Genomic DNA, 21,081 nt, shown 5'->3' with positions numbered 1-21,081 from the left:
ATTATAAAGTAAGCTAGAACTTTCAGGAGCAGTAAACCCCTCTCTGATGAAGAAATGGTTTCTTGTTCCTTGGAAATCCTTTTGAATTAACTTATCCAGTAGATGATTGGGGAAGTAAAGAATCCAACTTGTGACTATTTTGTATAGCTTTGAAAATGAAAGAAATTGAATTGAATAATATTTGCGATCTTCATTTCCGTCATCATATACCACTCTTCGTTTTCTTTGTAAGCGTGTTCAGGTGTTCCAAAATTTCATGCATCCTCTCACTGACATTCGCATACGCTTTTCACCCTGGACGCAAACATTTTAGTTGGGTTTGGCAGCATGCTGTGAAGATGATGTAAGGCGCGAGACTACAACTGATGGTATTGAGAACTGTTTCACAAGATGTTAACAATTCTTCAAATTTCTCTAGTATGACAACTTAATAATTTGTCGTAACAGTAATTACGAAAAACTTTTTCCACTTAGGAAACGAAGAGTCACGATCTCATACATAAATTGTTTAATGGAAAAATTAACTATCGTACTTTTCATCATGGTGATATTTCATATTACTTCCTGAAACCGTGTTTGGTCAGGATACTTGTTTCATAATGTACCAGGACTGTGATTTTAAAGATGATGCCTCAGTTCAATAGAATACATCCAAAAACTGCAGAAAAGATCTTAATTTTGTTTGTAGAAATAATTAACTAACTGGTAAAATAATTAACTGGTTGTACCCATTGATTGAAGAAGATTTATTCAAATATTAGAAATTTAATATGTTTTCGTGTGTCGATTTGTTGTGATATCGAATTGAGAAATTGGGTTTTATGGAAAGGGTAAACGGGTCAGATATATTGGGTTTTTAAAAATATTCCTAACGCTCTCTGTAATCGAACAAAATATTGGTATTCTAAAATACTTTAGGGCAACTGTGAATGATGCGGTTTACTAGTGTCTGTAATTTTCGAATAGTTCACTTAAGAGACTTTCTCTACTTATATTCTTAGCATTTTAGCTTACCATTTAAGAGTTCCCTTTCCTATTTTCTGTTCGTGTGCCAAGCCATCTAAAAAAAACTTCAGGCTGAAATAGAAATAGCAGTAGAGCAGAGAAAGTAAATAAGATTGCACGTTTTATCTTATGTCTACGCACTGTTAGGGTTAAAACAAGTGTATCGGGTTGTTCACTAGAGAAAATAAATTTGATTTAAAAGTAATTTTGTAGTTGAAGTTCGCTTCAAGCTAGAAACATCAACATAAAAATCCGAGAAAGAAAGTTTATGGAATCTCTGCGCTCTTAATTTTATTAGCGACTGTAATTAAAACTTTTAACACTAGTTTAACCATCTTCGATAGGCGTGTTCAAAAAAGTTATTTACTATTTACTTATTTTTCACGTGTTTTGTTCGAAATAAGTGAACTTAGCTATGTTAGAAATAAATAAAAGGGGTATTCATTTAAAAGACGTCAGGAAAATCATTTAAAAGAAGAAAGTTCTATTTTATTTTCTATTTTATTATTTTTATTAATTTTTAAATAAATAGGTAATGTTTTTATTACTTTTTCTTGCCTTGAAACTAAATCCTATTAAAATATGTTCTAGTAATTGTAGGATGAACTGTGTTATAAATAAATTTAAAAAAATGTTCATTAAAAATACGCACGAAAAAGTTTTCTTGCCTTAAAATTAAATTGTATTAAAATATGTGCGCTAGTAATTGCTTCCAGCTGAAAAATTTTAAGGCTTATTGTAGCATACAAATAACTTTATAACACAGACGAAAAATTCATTCTAAGAATAAAAATAAAGAAAAAAGAGGAATATTATAACAACTTATTCTAAATAGTCGAGTGGTTAGCTCAGGAGTTCAACAGCACACGCATTTGCGTTGATCATACAATTGCCAAAATGATTTAGTTGGAAACTTTTTGCTTAGGTGGTCTTGTCTGAGTACAAACAGAACATTTTTTTCCATTGATGGCCGATTAAATATTTATTGGTAACTTAACACCCAGAAAATCGAAATCGATCGCATTAGCATTACTGCTAAGAGCATTAGAAGTGCATTTGCTTCAGTAATTCCATTTAAAATAATGATGAAAATTTTCAGTTTCCACAAACAGAAGTAGAAATACCAAAAACCAATCCATTTGTAAATTCGAATATCAGCGCAGTATTATTCATAAAATAAAATTGCATTCTCCTTCAAGCATTTCCCAGATATATTTTTCGTTTGTAATATTCTAGCCGAAATATATTTTGTGAAAAAAAAATTTAATAAATAAAAAAAAAGAACAACAACAACATGCAACAGCTGTTGCCTTTCACCCCAGTTTCATCTCAAATAAATGTTCTCTGGTATGGGCACATCAGGCGTAAAACGCATAGAATTCAATCTTCCATTTCTATCGCACCAAATAGTATTTGCTGAATTTAAAAGAAATTCTTTGTTTCCGGTACCAGGAAAAAAAAAAGCTATTGCTCAGAATGAGAACATGCTGGTAACAATAATAAAAGAAAAGAAAACGGTGGATTTTCTATTTTATTAGTAATTTTATTCAGTAACGGTCTTCTTTCATTGCACAAAATAACCGGAAATGCAGAGGAGGAATCTCATTTCGATTTTAACACATTTCCTACGCTATTTCAGTTCTAGTTAGTCATATGAAGCATCTAAGGGTTCCAGTTGCAGTTTTAGAGTTCCCGTTCCATTCTCTTTTAACCATTTCCCCACCATCTAAAACTCTTCGTGCCAACCCATTCTGTTTGTAGTGTTGTTGACACGATTGTGAAGGAGTGTCACCTCTGAACTGTTTGTTTGTTTGGGACCCGTGCGTTATAGCATCTGTCAACTGCAGTTGGTTTAACCGTAGGTGGGCTGGTTAAGGTAAGCACAGTGTCCATTTATACGTTCACCGAACATGTGCTTCTGACAGTATTCTACCAAGCATCAATAGATGTAATGTAGGTGTTGTTAACTCTTTTACACTTACATACAACACATAAAGTCAACAAGCAGAAAGTAAAAACATTTTAAGGTGATATCTATAGTTAATTCTAGAAGACTATTATAAATTAGGATGAAACTCCTACCTGTCAGAAGCATTCACTCCCTCGCTAATTCGAATATCAAGTACAATGGAGAGAGCAATAGTTTACAAACATGGATGAGATAAAAGGTATTCTTCTTTTTAATTAGGAGAGATATTCCCTCATTTCATTGAGAATAATGGATGTTTTCAGTTGCACAGCACTCACTCCATAAAGCGCAGAACAGCTGACCTGCGCATGTAGAGAAAATGTAGCCGCATCAGGCAGATAAACATCTCTAATGTGTATTAAGTAGAGTACTTGGGATATGGTTATTAGTTTTTCCTTCACAATCACAGTCTTGTGCTGGAGGTAACACACACAGTTAGTTTGTTGGGTTTAAGAATTAATGGTAAGAATGCCACTTACCAGCCATTGATGGCCGTTCTGTCTGTCTGCAGGTACGCCGACGTCTCTGCCGTGCTGGAGCTGTGGGAGTCTCTTGAACTGACGGGAGGGATGCGGTTGCTGAAGGTGAGTAGTCCGTCTCTGGTTACTTTCGTACGTCATAGCACACACACTCTCTCACACACGCACACACATGCATACACGTCTCACTGTGAGGCCAGACACAAAACTCCATCCCTATCTTGGTGTCCGCGGCCGCCACCGTGGCCCGCCATGCCCGGCCGATGGCGCTGCACTTTTCCCGCAGTTGCCTTTCTGCCTGTTTCGTGCGTGTTTCGCGGTGACGCCAGCTGCTGGCTGACTGCTTGCCCGCTGCTCCGTGCACCGTTGCCTGCCTATTGATTTTTCCGCAAATCATTCACGTGCAGAGCCTGATCTGCATCGAACCGTTTCAGCGAGTAACCCACCTCTCCCTGCCTCCTCAGCCCTGCCTTCGGGACACTTGCCATTCATAAAACCTCTTTTGTATTCAGCGGGGCCGTGGCGGACGGTGGATCTGTGAGGGGGGCGCTGCTGTGCCCACCCGCCTTTTCATTAGCATTTTCCTACCAGTACATTAAAAAAAAAAAAAAAAAAATCTGACTTTAAAATAATTCCTTCACAGCATACCATAGGATGCTGGAGTGTGAATTAAATTATTTAAATCCCAAGCCACGAGTAAATACCACTTGGGGGGAAAAATAGTCCTATTTGACTGTAGTTTTCTCAACTACAGGAATTGTTATTAAAAAAACAAAAATCTTCTTTTACTTTTGGTGTATCTTCATTTCGAAACTGTTTCGGGATCCACAAAATCAGACCAGAGGAAAAATTGAAGTCGAAATATATGACCTTTATGAATAAACCAAAGCTCACACACGGATCCACTAACGGCGAACAGTTTTTATTTATTTATTTTACACACAGAGAGGATGAGCTGGTAGCTATTGCAAAATCCAGGTGTTTCCTGTGGGAAATGAGTCCTGTTTTACTGGCGTCAAACGATTTGTCTTCGCTAGAAGTCATTTCCCGAAGGCGAACAAGAATATTAAGGTTAATCATTCTAGTTTTGGTTAATAATTTTCATTTTTAAGACTTTAGTGGTCTGGGTCGAAACGAATTTGTAAGCATCATTTGTTCAGACCCGTGTTTTAAACCATTTTGGTGTTTATGAAATTGTTCATTTAAGATAATCTTTGGTACCTGTGTTACCATTTGTGTAGAAGCCTGAATTGATGAACTATTGTCGAGATTTTATTCGACATGAATCAGTCACTTGAAGAAGAATTTATTTTACTTTACAGTCATGGGCATCGGAAAGGGAGCTTGACTTCTCCTTGGATTTCAACCATCATGCATTTGAGTAGACTGTTAAACGGAGAGTCATTGGCTTTCATAAATTTATTTTTTTTTTCTTTCAAATCGCCAGTAAACAGTACGATATGATTTGATTCTCTCCTGTTGTCAATGGTATCGCCAGACATCGTGGAATTTGACATTGCAACTCATCTAACCACTCCCTTCATTGTTCATCTCTTCTCCGATTGCATGCAATAAAATCTATCGGAGCACACCATTAAGCATGTTAGCAGATAAATTACACTAAAGTAATATTGATTTCCCACATTAGGTGCTGCCTAGTATAGCAGTTTGAAGACTGCCATATGTATGACGTTCGGCGCAATTCAGTCTCTGGACTCTGCGTTTCTGCACATGTGTCTGTTTTATTTCTGTCGCTGGGTGCGTTTGAGCAGCAGGCTCACCGATCCCACAGGAATTTCCTAAATAAAATTTTAAAAAAAATAGTCGCACCTTCAAAAATTATAAGAGGACCGCTTTGGTCCCATTATTTTAAAACACTCGCAATTTGAGTGCTTTTCATCTTTTCAGTTTTGCGTTTTTCTGATATTTTCCTCATTATTCATGCTATCATTACCGAATGCGTATAAAATTATTGCTTTCTAATTTGAAAATAAAACGATGTCCTGCTTCCATGTTATCGTTTATACTTCTGTTATTCGGTGGAAGTAAATTGTTAATTTTTTTTTTGCCGACTACCAATAAATTAAGCTGTAACTTTGGCTGTTTTTATACTTACATTAAGAACTCCTCCTCCCCACACCCTGTCCCTTAATGCTTACACTTCCAAACACTAATTTTAGAATGTCTGTATACTTTGCTAAATGACACCAGCCTTTACCATACTTTCAATTATTGATTTTACATTAAGTAAGATTATACATTAATCACAATCACTTGTGTTTATTGTATCCTGTAAAAATGATTTATGCTTTCATCAGGATTAGAAATGAGAAAAGGACTTTGCAAATGAAACAAATTGCTTTCAAAGTCGAATGTGCATTTCTGGTAATATATTTTTTTTTCTTTCTTTCTTTTATTTTTTATTTTGTAATGAATTTCCATATATTGTAACCGGTGTAATGTTAAATAATGTAATTATATGCATTCTGAAGTTTTAATGGGTTATTTTCATCCAGTTTAAAGTGATTTTAATTAATTCCTTATAATTATTTAGTACTATGAATATGCAGAAGATAAGAATGAAAAAGAGAAAAAGTTTTTTTGGTGGATGCAGCAGTTAAATCCCTTATGATTTTGGCTGTCAGCTGCATGTATTCTGATAGGTTTCGAAATAGGTGGATGAATCCACCTACTATTGGCAAGCTCTAACGCGTTACCAATATGCAAGGGTTATTTCAAAAGCAATGCACATGTGCACGTACTCCTTTCCTCCATACGCCTGTGCAACTGAGATTTTTCAGGATGATAATATGAAGTGCAACCTCAATATTAGTGTGCTTGAAACGAAGTTCCTACATTGGATGTTTCTGTAGAGGCTTTTAGAAATGTGTTGATGATATTGCTTCAAGTTACAGTTTCAGATCAAAGATCTTTTATTGGAATTGAAACTTCACGTGGTTTGACGCCGACATAAATTTATGAATTGTTGCGGAAGTGTGCGTTGAGTCAACAGTAAATCGTAGCCCGATTTCACTTTGGCCTCAAAAGTTTTGTCAGGGTCAGACCAGTGTTGAAGATATGCAACGCTCAAATATACTTGAATGGGTTGAGCACGCTGAATTCTGATGGGATCCTTCCACTTGTTCAGATTACGAACCTAAGGGGGCATAAATTCAAATTAAGAAAAGACATGTAGAATAGATGTGCGGAAATTTGCCTTTAGCCAGCGGGTGGTTAATTTCCGGAACAAACTTCCATCTGTCGTTGTGGAAGTTGATAGGTTGAATAAATTTAAGATGGAACTGGACAGGCATTTGGAAGGAATGGTGTGATTTATTTTTTTTTTTTTTTGGCTGATGCTGCATAAGCTCATACACTTGCTTTCTTGCATCACATGCCACTACTACTACTACTATACCGAGAACATCTACCGAAAATACATCGACAGTCATTATTGCCCCCATTTTAGAAGAAGACAGGCGTATGACGAATCTTGAATGCTGACATCATCTCTTCACCAAATTTTAACTGAGATATTACAAAAACGAAAAGTCGCTACGCGATGGGTTGCACATTTGCTGTTAGTTGAACGAACAAAGCTAAAGGAATTTCAACCCAGTTACTCGCACGTTACCGACAAGAAGTTTAAGAGTTTTAAAACACATTTTTGGCATTGATGAGACATGGACATGGGACATTGAACCCGAATGGAAGCCATAGTGAGCTCAATGGACACATCCATCTTCGCCACCCCTCTCTAAATGTTACCAGCAACACTGAAAAATGCTGAAGTCGGTATGAATTGGCCCAGTATTTTGCATCATTATACCGAGATGTACAAAAAAAAAAAAAAAACTGTCATGTAGAGCCATCCAAGAATTACCTCATCTACCCTTGTGCTGTTTTGTGGTCGGTTAAGTTTGTTTTGCTGGACGAAAAACTCGAGTTTCCAGGGGAAGGGACCTTTCTAACCTAGCCTAAGACCAACTAACTCAGCCATTAAGCAGGGGGGTTGCACATTAAAAATTGCATAATTTTAAATTAATGTTATTTAAGAAATACTTCATTCTTCAATTTCTTAAACAGTGGCATGAATCCTAGAATTTTCTCAAGGTATCCTCCAACAATGGGTTGTTTGCATGTAAAATATGAGTATCCTTCATAAGTTGGTGCACCTTCAGCTTTATACAAAAAGAAATAGCGTGCATAATAGAGCAGCTTCCTTAAACCAGTAAAATTGTTTCATATTCATGAAATACCCAGTAGCTCTTCCTATAGCTTGAAGCACACCATTTCTTGCCGCAGGTATAAAATACGGAATCTGTTGTTTTTGAACAATTTCTTAGCAGCATGAATTACCAATATGCAAGACCTTAAAATAGCTTGAACTTTTAATACTGCATTCAGATTTCAGATCATCAGCCAAATGTGGAATATTCCTGTGTACATTGTCTTTAATCCAGGGTATCGATTAGACCTTATCATGAAAACATTCACTAAGGAAATTGAGAACTGCGTTTACCGGATATAGTCTTGTCCCATCTTGTTAGGAAAATGCTTCTTGCATATTAACTACACTATCTTGAAAAGCTGGAATAAAGCGGCCTTGAAGGACTTGCGGGTAACGAGCAACATCCATTGTAAGGACATGAAAGACTGCTCGGACAATTCCAAGAGATGAAACAGCGCACTACATCTTGCATTTTTCTGGATGCAAATCCCCATGACAACGCTGCAATTTTCCGTGAACCAGATGCACATATCCTGTTTATTGACTTACCTGTTTAGTTAAAAATGTTGGATTGTCTTACAAAAAGTGCCAAAATGACCACAGAAGTCGTGTTCTGTTTGTCAACATTCTTGTCAGGAATTGTTGAATATGAATTTTGTTCGGAAACCAGCTTATATAATATTTTAGCAGCATGTTTTACAGGTTATCTTTGATCGAAACACAGGGTGTCCACAAATCTCCTTTACAAAACTAAAACGTTATTGTGTGAATAGAATACGTGATAGAATCCTGAAAACACTTCGAGATGATAGAGGATAACTTCAATAATATAACGAATATAACAAAACCAAAATATCAAAGAAAAATAAACTTACAAATATTCGTTTATATCTATAGAGAATTTAATTCTCTATAAACTACAAAGAAAATACATATAACTACAAAGAAATTAGAAAACCAGATAGTTCATGTTTATAGATCTAGTATAAAATCATAGAAACAAAATATTGCGAAATACAGTACTTTTAACATTATAACATAAACTAAAATATGCAATTAAGGTGCATTATTTTAATTGAATTTTTCTCGCTTTGATGGACCTTTCACAAGAAGCTACTATTACAGGCAGGGTAAGAAAAATTCATACAGCTATTTCTATATTTAGATAAGATTCTATTAGACAATACTCATGAACGAAGTGGAGAAGTTGTAAAGAGGTTACAGATTTTATATCCTGCAGAATTGATAAAACATGAGTTTGTTTGTCTGCCAGTGGTTAGCACTGGAGGAGAAACCAAAAAGCTCAGAGGTGTGACGTCACAAAACGGGCCATACTTAAAGTTTGTAATTGTAATTTCTCTGTTATTTTCTAAATTTGTAAAACACTGTTCCCCCCTGATTTTTTTTTCCCTAAGTGATTGTAAATCCCAAATTTATAATTTTTTTTCACTCTCACAAAAATTTCTGGAATCATAAGTAGCACATACAAAGATAATGCAGTATTTCTTCTAATAAAATTTTTATAGGTGGTGGCATACGTTTTACGTGCCACTTATATTTTGGAACGGTAATCCCTTTAACCCTTAATTTGCGCTTTCTAATTGCCTAAAGGCCAGAGGTGGAAACAAAGCATACAGAGTTAAGTCTCTTAATCCGTTCGTTATATGGAAATTTTCTTCATTCTACAAAAACTTTTAAATGTAATTACCAAAAGAAAATCAAAAAATTCGCTATAAAGGAGTTCGTTAAACATGGGTCCGACTCTAATTAAATCAAAAATGAAGCACTTTTAAAATATATAACTGGTCGAGTGCGCCCTTAAAATGCTGCAGCTGGGGCTGATGACCCGCCCGCGTCACCCTAATTCTGGTTCTGATTATTACAGAACTATAGGTCTATTCTGTGGGTGTAGCGCTCAAAATTTCAGGTTGGTGAATAAAAACTTGAAGATATTCTCTATCATTTAACCCCAGGGACTCGCATCTGGTGAGTATGGGCTTGGCACACTCGGGGTCCTGAGCTGGATATCATCATTCTTCTCTTTCTTGGCGATTCCCTTCTACTTCTCTCTCTCTCTCTCTCTCTCTCTCTCTCTCTCACACACACACACACACACACACACACACACACACACACACACACACACACACACAGGGTAACTCAGATTTTTTATTTTTTGGCTGGTGCAGCATAAGCCTCGGGCTTCCTTGCACCATATCGCTAATAATAATACAGTAATAATAATCATTTGGAATTGGTTTCAGGTTTATATCATGTAGCCTATTCATGCAATAATGTTTTAATTTTGTAAACAAGCTTTGTGGACACCTCATATTTAAAATAAAAATCATTTGTGAAAACGTTTAAGAATCTATTTAGACTTCTATATAGATTCTTAAAAATTTTGCAATTTTAAATCTGAGAATTGTTTCTTAAAAATTTAACACAGGTTAAGAGTTTTTATTTTCAAAAAAATTAAATGGGCCCTTGTGGGTAGCACGGTCGGTATTAATCCCACACCGAGTGGAAAAGGCTTTGGTCCGAATCCCCTCAGTGACACTGAGAATTTTTATGGGCTTTTTTTCACAATGTGGTTGGGTTAGTTTGGCTCAGGCAAGATTTGTGTAGTTTTTACTCCTGGAAACTCGGGTTTTTCATTCAGAAAACAGGCAAATCGACCACAGAATACACTCTTTACAGGCACAATATACCTACCCTCATAGTCTTAGTTGCATTGCCTCTTACACACGAACACAGAGGACTGAAGTGAGCCATTGTTTTATAACTAGCCTTCAAAATTACATATGCTCTTCCTTTTTTAACCAACCTGCTGTCGAATCTGACTGAAAACTTGCACTACAATTCTGTAACACAGCAAATGTTCTAAAACTTTTTCACACAAAACATGCAGTGCTCAGTAGTGTCATTTTTTCACAACTGCTTGCATAATTTTCTGGTAGAGGGCACCACGGACCAGTAAAAAAAAAAAAAAAAAACTGCAACTCCTGTACAGCCTTCAGCTAGAAAGGTGCTATTCATTTGGACATATAATTTGTATTGCATATTTTCACATAGTTATTCAACTCTACATAGGATTATTTTTCTGTATACATAGGAGATATACACTTTCTCATATGATATGTAGAAATTCTATCAGTACATTTGCAAAGAGTACAGGCTGTGATTGGTTTTCTGCACATACAGCGTAGACAATGTTCTAGGCTCATGGAGGTTTTATTAGATCTGCTTGAAGAGTAAAAATCTATTTTGCAGCTAGTGGGTGTAGTAATCAGACAAGGCAACACTGGATGTATATATATTGAGTAGATGAATAAATTTCTTGATTGTATTCATTGGTGTTGATCTTCTGTGGGAGAAGAATGTTTCCCATCATATATCTAAGGCAGCAGTGTGTCCAAACTTCATTTAGTATTGGCAAATAAACACCTCAATGAAATCACCTCACTGGTGGTGCCCTACTCTCTCCAGACACTGCAATTTGCAGAACTGAAGCTTTTCTTGGTAAGACCACCTCTTTTGTCCCCTCACCAATATCATTGCCCTTCTTTGCATCCATTCCAGGAAGTCTGCATGCTTCCTAAAATGAGGCCTCCAGACCTGGATGCAGTACTCAAGATGTGTGTCTTGTGGAATGGAATAATCACCTCCTTTTCCCTGTTAGCAAAATTCCTATATATTATTGACAAAACCCCATGATTTGTCCTGGAAGCTTCTCTGCACTGCTCAGAGAACTTCATATCTGACCACACAATTACCCCCAAATCTTTTTCATTTTCCACAACACTGTTGTGGAAAATGTACCATACAATTGTTACATTAATCTGAGATTACAGCTAACCATATGTAGTACATTACACTTGTCAATTTTAAACTTCAACTGCTATTTTTCAACTATCTGCCTAATTTTTCTAGATCTTGTTGCAGTAGCATACTTTTGATTACTGTCATTAACAACCCTGCCAAACTTTGTATCATCTGCATACTTAGACACTAAGCTTGATATATCTTCATCAATCTCATTAATAAATACAGAAAATAACAATGGGCCCAGCATTGAACCCTTAGGGATTCCACTAATAACATTAGTCCATGAAGAGCAGTATTCATTAATAACTTTCTGTCTTCTCTCACTCAAACATCACTGTATCTAGAGCAGTAACTTGCCTTTAATGTCACGTTTCTCCAATTTGTACTGCAGTCTTTTATGTGTAACAGTATCAAAAGCTTTCCTGAAATCGAAGTATATGAAAATTGTTTTTTTGCATGCAGTTCCTTTGTTTCTGCATCATAGTATTCAATCAGATTGGTCAGACAAGACTGTCCCTTAACAAATCCATGCTGTGACCGCTAGATAGTCCTGCATTACTTCTTTAACCAATGACTGCCTTAGCTTGCCTAACGTTCTTTATTCCTTGACTACAGACTATTTTATATCTGCCATAGGCTTCTGTATCACCTAATACTTTATATGCATCCCATGCAGTTTTCTTCTCTGCGGCAAGTCTTATCAGTTCATCTGGCATCCTTTAGGTATAAGTCTGGAAGGGTATTTCTTAGTTGGTATGAAAAAACCCAGTAGCTTCTACAATTACTTCTACTATTACTTTTAAGGTTAATACCCATAAGGTTAACACAGCACAGTTCTAGGGGAAATGCACACAGCAACTGTGTGTTTAAATGGATGTTTATCTTCAATATGTCTCTTGACTTCTTAAACAAAATATTATTCACACAGTTTGGCATACTTTCGCTAACAGAGGCCACCCACCAGCTAGTGAGAAGCCATTAAGCTTTGAAACAATTGTCCTGGCAGTGACATATTTTTAAGTGTATGCTGGATTCACCTGTTTAGGCACTGTTGCTCAATTTGGTTTGTTGAAGGGTTCTAGGTAACTTAGTACATATTGCGCTATATATAATATGTCTGTAAATGATGTGTATTCTGTGGTCGATTTGCTGTTTTCTAGACAAATACCTGAGTTTCTGGAAGATAAAAACCATGCTACCTTCGCCTGAGACCAATTAACTCAGCCACATTGTGAAAAAGACCCATAAAAATTTCTTGCATCATTGACAAGATTCAAACTCAGGTCTTTTTTGATCCAGTGTGTGGAGGATGGTGATTATATCAACTGTGCTATCCATGGGCACTATACAATTTAAAAAGAAATTAGCAACTTAAACTGAACTATGAATAACAGTATTTGTCCCTAAGTTGGACATAATCCCAATATTTAGCGCAAAGTACCTTATTTGGACGGCCTCCGTAGCCGAGTGGGCAGGAGCGGGAGTGCAGTAGCACACGCTCTTTGAGTAGACGGGGGTTCAAGCCCCTGACTGCTACTGCTGAATACGGTCGATCTGCCAACCCGCACTGGACCAGCGTGGCAGATTATGGTCCATTTCCCTCAGCATGAATTGTTGAGGAGGCTTCCACCCTGCAGTGGGTTGATAATGGCTGCACTTTACTTTTTTACCTTATTTGATCTTTTGAGGGAGCAGAATAATCTCCTTGATCGAACATCTGATGCAGCATCCCAACTTTATTTGATTTAAACTTCTGCATTGAAATATCCTATATCTGTGGCATCCTATAATAATATTAGACTTGCACTTTATTTCATATTATAAAAATATAATATTTATACTTATAATTTTACCTGAAGTAGTGTTTGTTTCCATACTAAATATATTGTATTATTTTTATTTTATTCTTTTTTTACTAAAAGGATTCTTCGAATATTAATCATTATCCTCGCATAACAATTTACACTCTGCTCTGGTCCTGTTTTCTGTTATTATTATTATTATTATTATACCAAATAAATATTTGCATTTACCTTCACACGTGAAGGATGGGTATACCAAAAGTATAAAAGATGGTTATACCAGAAGTATAACAAGTTATAATGAGGAGCTAAGGGATTTTTCAATAACTGAGAAAGTGGAAGAAAATTGTTGAAGCTAAAAGTGAATAAGGCATCTGGGGCTGATAGAATCTATCCAATTATAAGAAGCAGCAAAAGAGATGTGCAATCTGTTAGCAATTATTTTGATTCAGGGGCCATCTATACAGATTGGAGATGTGCTAACGTCCTTGTTCACAAATGTGGAGGTTAAAGGGTGAAATGAGTAATTACAAATTTCTAAGTTTAGTCTCTGTTCTAGCAAAAATAATGGAGTCAATGGTTAAAGAAATGGAAGATCATCTTGACAGGAGTGTTTTTATGCAGCATTCACAGCACAGATTTGTTAAGAGATCTTGTTTGATCAATCTGATTAGCTATGACACAGTAACAAAGGAAGATGCAAGAAATAATTTTGGCCTAATGCACTTAGATTTCAGTAAAGTTTCTGACACTTCCACATGAAAGACTACTGTACAAATTCAAGTAGTGTGGCATTAGGGGCAAGTTATTACTGTGGCTAAAAAGATGGTTGAGTGGGAGAAGACAGAGAGCTTATCAATGGGCACTGCTCTTCTTGGACTAATGTTATTAGTGGAGTCCCCCAAGGTTCAGTTCTGGACCCATCATTGTTTTCTATATTTATTAAGAAAGGGATATCAGCTGAATGTCTAAGTTTGCAAATGATACAAAGGAGATGTTAATGACAGAATCAGTGTATGCTACTGCAACAAGCCCTGAAGAAATTAGGGAGATGGCAATCTGCCTAATTAAATCTCAATTGCCAGCTGAGAAGGGGCAATTGAGATTTAACATTAATAGGTAAAAGGTACTGCATATGGGTAGTAATAATAATATACCAGTTGTGTGGTACCACACTCAAGGTAGTGGAGAATGAAAAAGACTTAGGTTTACTTTTACACTCCAACATGAAATTCTTTGTGCAGTGCAGACAGACTGCTAGGACAGCTGATAGGATTCTGTCTAGGATAAACAGGAATTTTGCTCTGCTGGCAAAAGTACTGTATATCAGGGATTTTTCCTGGAAGGAGGTTATTATTGTGTTGCATAAGGCAATAGTTAAGTCACACCTTGAGTATTGCATACAGATCTGGAAGCTTCATCTTAGTAAGGATAGAGATCTGTTGGAAGGGAGTGCAGAGAGTATCATAAAGATTAGTTAGGGACACAAAAGGGTATTCTTACCAAGAAAGATTTCAGTTCTACAAATTGCAGCATCTGGAAATTAGGCAACACCTTCAAGGAGATCTGATTGAAATGTTTAAGGCTTTAAATGGGTTGAGTAAGTTAAATGCTAATGGCATTTAGTTTATGCTTTCCTTTCATCTTTCCATCCTTATGTTTTCTCAGAAAATACATGAGGTGACAAACTTAATTAAAAAAGGATGAATACAGGAAAGATGTGCGAAAATTTGCATTCAGCCAGAGAGTAATTGATTGTTGGAATAAACTTTTCACCTATCATTGTAGAAGTGGATAATTTGAACAAATTTAAGAAAGAATTAGACAAGTTATTGAGGAGATGGATAGATGGTGTGTGTGTGTGTGTTGGCTGATGCTGTATAAGCTTATATGCTTGCTTCCTTGCATAAGTTGCCACTACTAATAGTGATACTATTTTTCTCTAGAAAAATGCTAAGTAATATTGCCTTTTGGTTCTGTACACTTTCTTTATTGGATATTCTGTTTTTATTATTTATTTTTACATAAGGTGAAAGCATCCCATGATTACTTATGCCTTTGGGCAAGTTGAAAGGATCTGACACCCTTATAGAAGCTAACAGAAACATGAAAGCTAACTGCATGCAAGAGGTCTGGTCAGGATCAGCTTGGAATATTGCAATGTGCCCAGTGTGGGGGTTAGGGAGTGTGCTCTTATGATTCAGATATTTTTAATTTGTAACAAATTTTCCAAACAGTTTTTAGAGCAATTGCCGATACATTCACATACCAAAATCTTAGTACATGGATTTTTATGAATGATGTATAGCATAATCTTAATGTGATATACCTTTCTGGTCTTTCTACATAAGAATTTGAAGGATCTGCTGTGCTTAATTCATAGATGGATCTGTTTGAAAATTTTCTTGAATGTTCTGTTATAAATATATAAGAATATGCAGAGTAGCTCAAAAGGTATTTCAAGCCCCACGCTCTTTAACTACTACTATGTGTACAAGAAGTATAAGATCATTCACTGAACTTTTTGATAAAACCTTGTAAATATCATTGAGAACTATCCAACAATATTTATAGTCAAAAGCAAGTTTGAATCTCTGGAGAATATTAAGGGCCACATTGCTGAGAAATAAATGATAGAATGAACCCAGAGAAACATTTATTAGAAAAGCTGTGATAATGTAGTGGTTTTGCCACTTGTCACTCTTTTGGAAAGTTCTTGGTTCAATTTCCATCTGTAACTGGAGGAATTCCTAAAGTCCTCTTTAGTCGAGGCTATATTTAGTCAATCATAGGTAGAGGAAGCAGGTCCTGCCACCGTGAGGTATTCCAAATTTTTCAGTCCATATAACATGCAAATTGGTTGCACCTTGAATACTGCATACAGATCTGGAAGCTTCATCTTAGAAAGGATGTGGCTCTTTAGTCACAAGGGAAGAGAAGAGCAAAAAGATTAGTTAGCAATGTGAAAGGGTACTCTTACCACGAAAACTTGTGAAACCTCAGGGAACAACGGAAGACTGTTGTTCCCTGAGATTTTATAAGTGAAATGCACCAACATGTCTGAGCAGTGCAGACAAACTGCTGGGAAAGCTAATGGTTTTTGCAGTGATATATAGGAACTTTGCTGGCAGAGATAAGGAGATGACCATTCCTCTATACAAGGCCATGGTTAGGCTGCATCTTGAGTACTGTGTACAGGCCTCATTTTAGGAAGGACGTAGATCTACAGGAACACGTGCAGAGAAGGGCAATAAGATTGGTGAAGAGAACAAAAGGGTGCTCTTACAAGATAGGCTCTAGTTCTGGAAATTGCACTGTCTGGACACTAGGCACCTGCAAGGAAATCTGGTTTAGGTGTTTTAAGCCTTGAATGGATTGATAAGCTCAATGTTGATGATATTCTTCCTCTTGCTGAGACCACACACACACACACACACACACACACACACACACACACACACACATGAGGGGGTATAAATTCAAATTGGGGAAGGACAGCTGCAGGATAGATGAGTGTAAGTTTGTCTTCAGCCAGCAGGTGGTTGATTGTTGGAACAAGCTTCCATCTATTGTTGTGGAAGTGTGTAGCTTGAATAAATTCAAGGCAGAAAAAAAATTCTTGCAGGGGACGATGGGTGATGTGGGTGGATTTCCCCCCCCCCCGGCCGATACTCTGTAAGCTTGCTTTTTTGCATCATTTTCCAATACTAATACATGGTGGAAGTTGTTAGTCTGACTACCTCTGCCATGTTCGAAGCAAAATTGGATGGTTACCTTGTGGAAATGAGAATAATGCAAATATTTTATTTTTTGGCTGATGCAGAAGACTTCTCCATCCTTGCATCATTTATCATTACTAATACTAGTTTTTTGATAAAGCAAATACTTTTTTGAAAGTTAAAATGCCTCAAGCTTATGTTGGTGTATTCAACTTTCATTCAGATAACTAGTTACTTTAATATACTTGGAAAGTACAGCAATTTTTAATGAGTTATGAGATAAGAACTAAAGATTATGACCTGCTTAACTTGCCTCAAAAGGCTTGGTTCTTGGTGTAGTCATTTGCTGTAGTCCTGAGAGATTTGCCTGCTGTCTAGATAATCCACTTATCTGTTTATGCATACATGGAAGGAAGAACAGAAAAGTTTGGACACTGAATGTGTGGATAATGCCTGCTTAATGCAGATGCATAGAGAGACTTGTCATGTTGTATTCATAAAGTTGAGTTATCTAAATTAGTTAATATTTATAAGCAGATAAAACTTGCTGTTGTAAACCTTGCATTTTGAAGAAGTTATTCATTCTTGACAGATGAAGCTCAAAATTGTTTATTTTGCAATTAATATTAGACCTAAAATAATCACTCTTGGCAAAGTGAATATCACTTACTGGTCTCTATTCTGCTTCCTATTAGCAAAATTTCTTATACACAAATATATAAATTTAGTTCATATCATTATTTTTGTGTAATTTTTAACCTAACAAGTGGTTCTGATATTGGTCAGAACTGTGTTATCAGAACCACATGTTTTTGTTTTCTCATCATGCATTTTTATATAGGACCTGGGGTTCAATACATCATTGAAAATCAATCTACGAGATTTAACTGCAATTCTAGAGGAAGAATTACTGTCTTCAGGGAGTGGAACATTATATCAGTTTGCACTAGTTTCATATCAGAATGAAATGAAACAACTCAAGTAAGTCACATTTGTTGTTTTAAAATAATTGCTTTAGAGAGATGTTAAATGGAATATGCTCATTAAATATAAAGTTTAATTGTAGTCATTTATAAATAGATTACTTTTATCTCAGTGCTCATCATATGCAGTACTAATGTCATGTACATATTTAATTATTAAAAACAAGATATTTTATTAACAAGCATTTCATTTTGTGAAATTTTCCATGTTTACCCTGCTTTATATTGGAAATGATACATCTATAATATTTTATCTCAAATGATTTTAAGTATTTTTAAAAATTTATAAAGTTCAGTTTCGGTGCTATGAGGGGACTCAAACAGCATGCAACTCATATTCAGTCCCCTGCCACTCTTTTTGGAGAATAGCATGGACAATTTTTACATAGGCTGCTGTGATCTCTGTCTTGAATTCTTCTAGTGTTATTAAGATTGGATTTGCTGCATACAGTGGTGCAGTTGCTCCAGGGTCCCAAGGTCGTGGCAAAGTCTTGGAATTGAGATGTCCCTGGTCATAATCCATTTAATCCCCCCACCCTTGGAGGTTTGTGAAGATCAGTATAGACACATCCCAGATGAATTCAGAATTTGCTGAAGCCATCACTGCTATCCAAAATGGCACAGCAATTAAGTGTTCTGGTTTATTGCAGGATGTGTATTACTTTTAATGGACACTATTTAAAAGATGTAATTTTTAAGAAGTAGAATAATAGCATGTTTAGAGCAGCGGTTCTCACGAGAAATATTTACTGTATTGTAAATATTTCTGGCATTCAAGCATTCTTTTAGAGAAATTAAGCATAGTAGTTTTTCACAAAAATGACCTTTATCAATATCAAAATAACATGCGTATCTAACTATTTGTCCAGTTTTATTTAAATCCTTGCTGTCATCTAGGCATAAGCTGAAGAAAGGACTTTTATTGGTACATTCAGCCACTTTCATTCCTATAAATTTCCCTAAGTTCATGTATTCTGCATTGCACAGTATCATTACTAAGAGGAAAATCTCTAAAAAGTTTATTTTCCAGTTCAACAGCTAGCACCAAAGACAACAAATTCTCCATCTGAAAGTAGTTTTTGATTCTGTCCAATAACGTAACATACCTTTAGAGTTACCAAATGCAATTCTTCTGACCTTGAAATAAAGGCCCCTGTCACCTTATATTGCAAAGACTACTCAACCTTAAACTTGTTTAGAAGTTTCTTGTGATGAATCAGATTAACCTACATATTTTGTACTTACCCGATGCATTTTATAATGCAATTTCATAGCATAGCTTCTGGTTCTTCCCTTCTTATTATTTTTGAATAAAATTTTTCTTATATTCATTGTACTTATAGGTGAAGATTTAATAAACTCATTTAAAAATTTATTATACTAATCATTTTAATAATATCTTTTGAAATTATAAAGTACATACTTTTATCAATGAAATTTAAATGAGAATTTACTTTAAGCTGAATAATTTATGATTAAGTAGAACCAAAAGATAGAATATGAGTCTGCAAAATATAAAATTAGCTAAATAAAATTTATATAGATAATGATAATTTAAAATTGTAAAAACATGTACTAGAGATCAAAAATGTTTTTATAGCGTAGAAAATTCATCCCACATCACTTCAACATAGATATAGGGGGGTTTAAACTTGCAGTGTTGTTAGTTATATAATCCTAAATCAGCCTGTGCTCACTGTCAGTGATGTTATTCCATGTAGGCTGTACAAATCATTGTAGTATATGTCACTGAAATATTTTTTTGCCATTTCTACTGCTAAAATGCATTAAAGTAAGGACAGAGTCTCAAAGAGTTACATCATTCAAAATTACAACACAGAAATTGCAACAAACAACTCATTCACTTTTACTCAATGTCATTATATGAGTTGGGTCTCATCGACCATGGCAAAGAAAGTCTTACTGGAAACTAATTGATAAAATGAGAAGGGGAAAAGAGAGGAGGGTAGTAGGATTACCAATAAAATCTACACATAGAATGAGTAATAGGAAAACAAAAATATAAATGCATGGGTCTGTCAGATCCTATCTGGTCACTGAAGGGTTAAGAAAAATTTACCAGAAGATGAATACTATAAAATTATAACCCCTTTCTGTAACTATTTATGAAACTAGCACCAGGTATATATACTGTATTAAAACTGAGCTTTGGCTATTGACAACCTAATAATGCTTAATTGGAAAACTTTATAAAGTTCAGATTTGTGCTTAACCAGATGAAGAAAACTTGTCTAAGTAGATAACTTTTTCTCTTGTTTAAAATGCCTCACAAAATAAATATCGATTTTCATATGAATTTTAATATACATATATCGATTATAATTTCTGTATTTCACATCAGCTATCAATGGAAGGTTAGAACTCTTCTAGCATAGAATTAGTGATACATTTTACTCTTACTTTCATGATTTAAAAAAAATAGCCTTACATAATAGCATTTCCTCTAATAAAAGGGAACAGGGGAGTGAAATATTGATTCCAACTTTATCATCAGTTCAACAAACTGTCTTAATTATCAAGTCATCCTTATATTTACAGCAATTATTAGTTCTTTTAAGTTTGTGATATTATATATAAAGTTTGAATAAGGTAGGCTTTAAATTTTAATGATGTCTTTTGACAGACAAAATCAATTAAATAAGGTGAACCAGAAAACAGCAGGAAGCTTTTCATAGAGAAAAGAATCAAGCAAGAAAATTAATGGCATTGAATGGATTTGTAGGTTGCTTGAGCCTATAACAAGGAAACACAATGCAAAACTTTGATATAGTTGTAATGCAGTCTTTTTTTGCATAGCTGAGTTGGGGTTTATCTTTGAAAATTCAAATGTATTGACTAAGTGTTCCTTTTGTCCATCAGAAACAGCTTGTATTGTCTTGTATTGATTTGAGAGAAAGAAGAAAATTAAATTTATTGCTTGCTTCAGTGTACATTAGAGCACTTTCCCTTGAAAACATCCAGTCATTTTATGTTGCTCCAACAATCCTAATATAAAAAGAAGTTAGTAATTTGTTAATGATGTCGTGTTGCCAAGTTTTTCATTA

General features: G+C 35.4%; 2 protein-coding genes across 8 annotated transcripts in view; one reads left to right on the top strand and one right to left on the bottom strand.

Moving 5' to 3' along the window:
- LOC150077034 (XK-related protein 4-like) overlaps positions 1-3,491 on the bottom strand; it is a 122,925-nt gene extending 119,434 nt beyond the window's left edge. For both annotated transcript variants that reach the window (XM_090386153.1, XM_090386154.1), the window contains exon 1: positions 3,088-3,491. In XM_090386153.1, the coding sequence (XP_090242279.1) occupies positions 3,088-3,100 (13 nt within the window). In that variant the 5' untranslated portion in view covers positions 3,101-3,491. The remainder of the gene's footprint in view (positions 1-3,087) is intronic.
- Nin (blastoderm-specific gene 25D) overlaps positions 1-21,081 on the top strand; it is a 535,259-nt gene that overhangs the window by 465,721 nt on the left and 48,457 nt on the right. For all 6 annotated transcript variants that reach the window (XM_090386147.1, XM_090386148.1, XM_090386149.1 and 3 more), the window contains exons 7-8: positions 3,486-3,558; positions 17,875-18,014. In XM_090386147.1, coding sequence (XP_090242273.1) covers positions 3,486-3,558; positions 17,875-18,014 — 213 coding nt within the window. The remainder of the gene's footprint in view (positions 1-3,485; positions 3,559-17,874; positions 18,015-21,081) is intronic.

The sequence above is a fragment of the Mastigoproctus giganteus genome, chromosome 12 (assembly GCF_048544385.1).
Source record: "Mastigoproctus giganteus isolate SK-2022 chromosome 12, ASM4854438v1, whole genome shotgun sequence".
Taxonomy (NCBI): domain Eukaryota; kingdom Metazoa; phylum Arthropoda; class Arachnida; order Uropygi; family Thelyphonidae; genus Mastigoproctus; species Mastigoproctus giganteus.
Note: the sequence above shows the minus strand (reverse complement) of the source record. Positions and strands in the feature narration are given on the sequence as shown.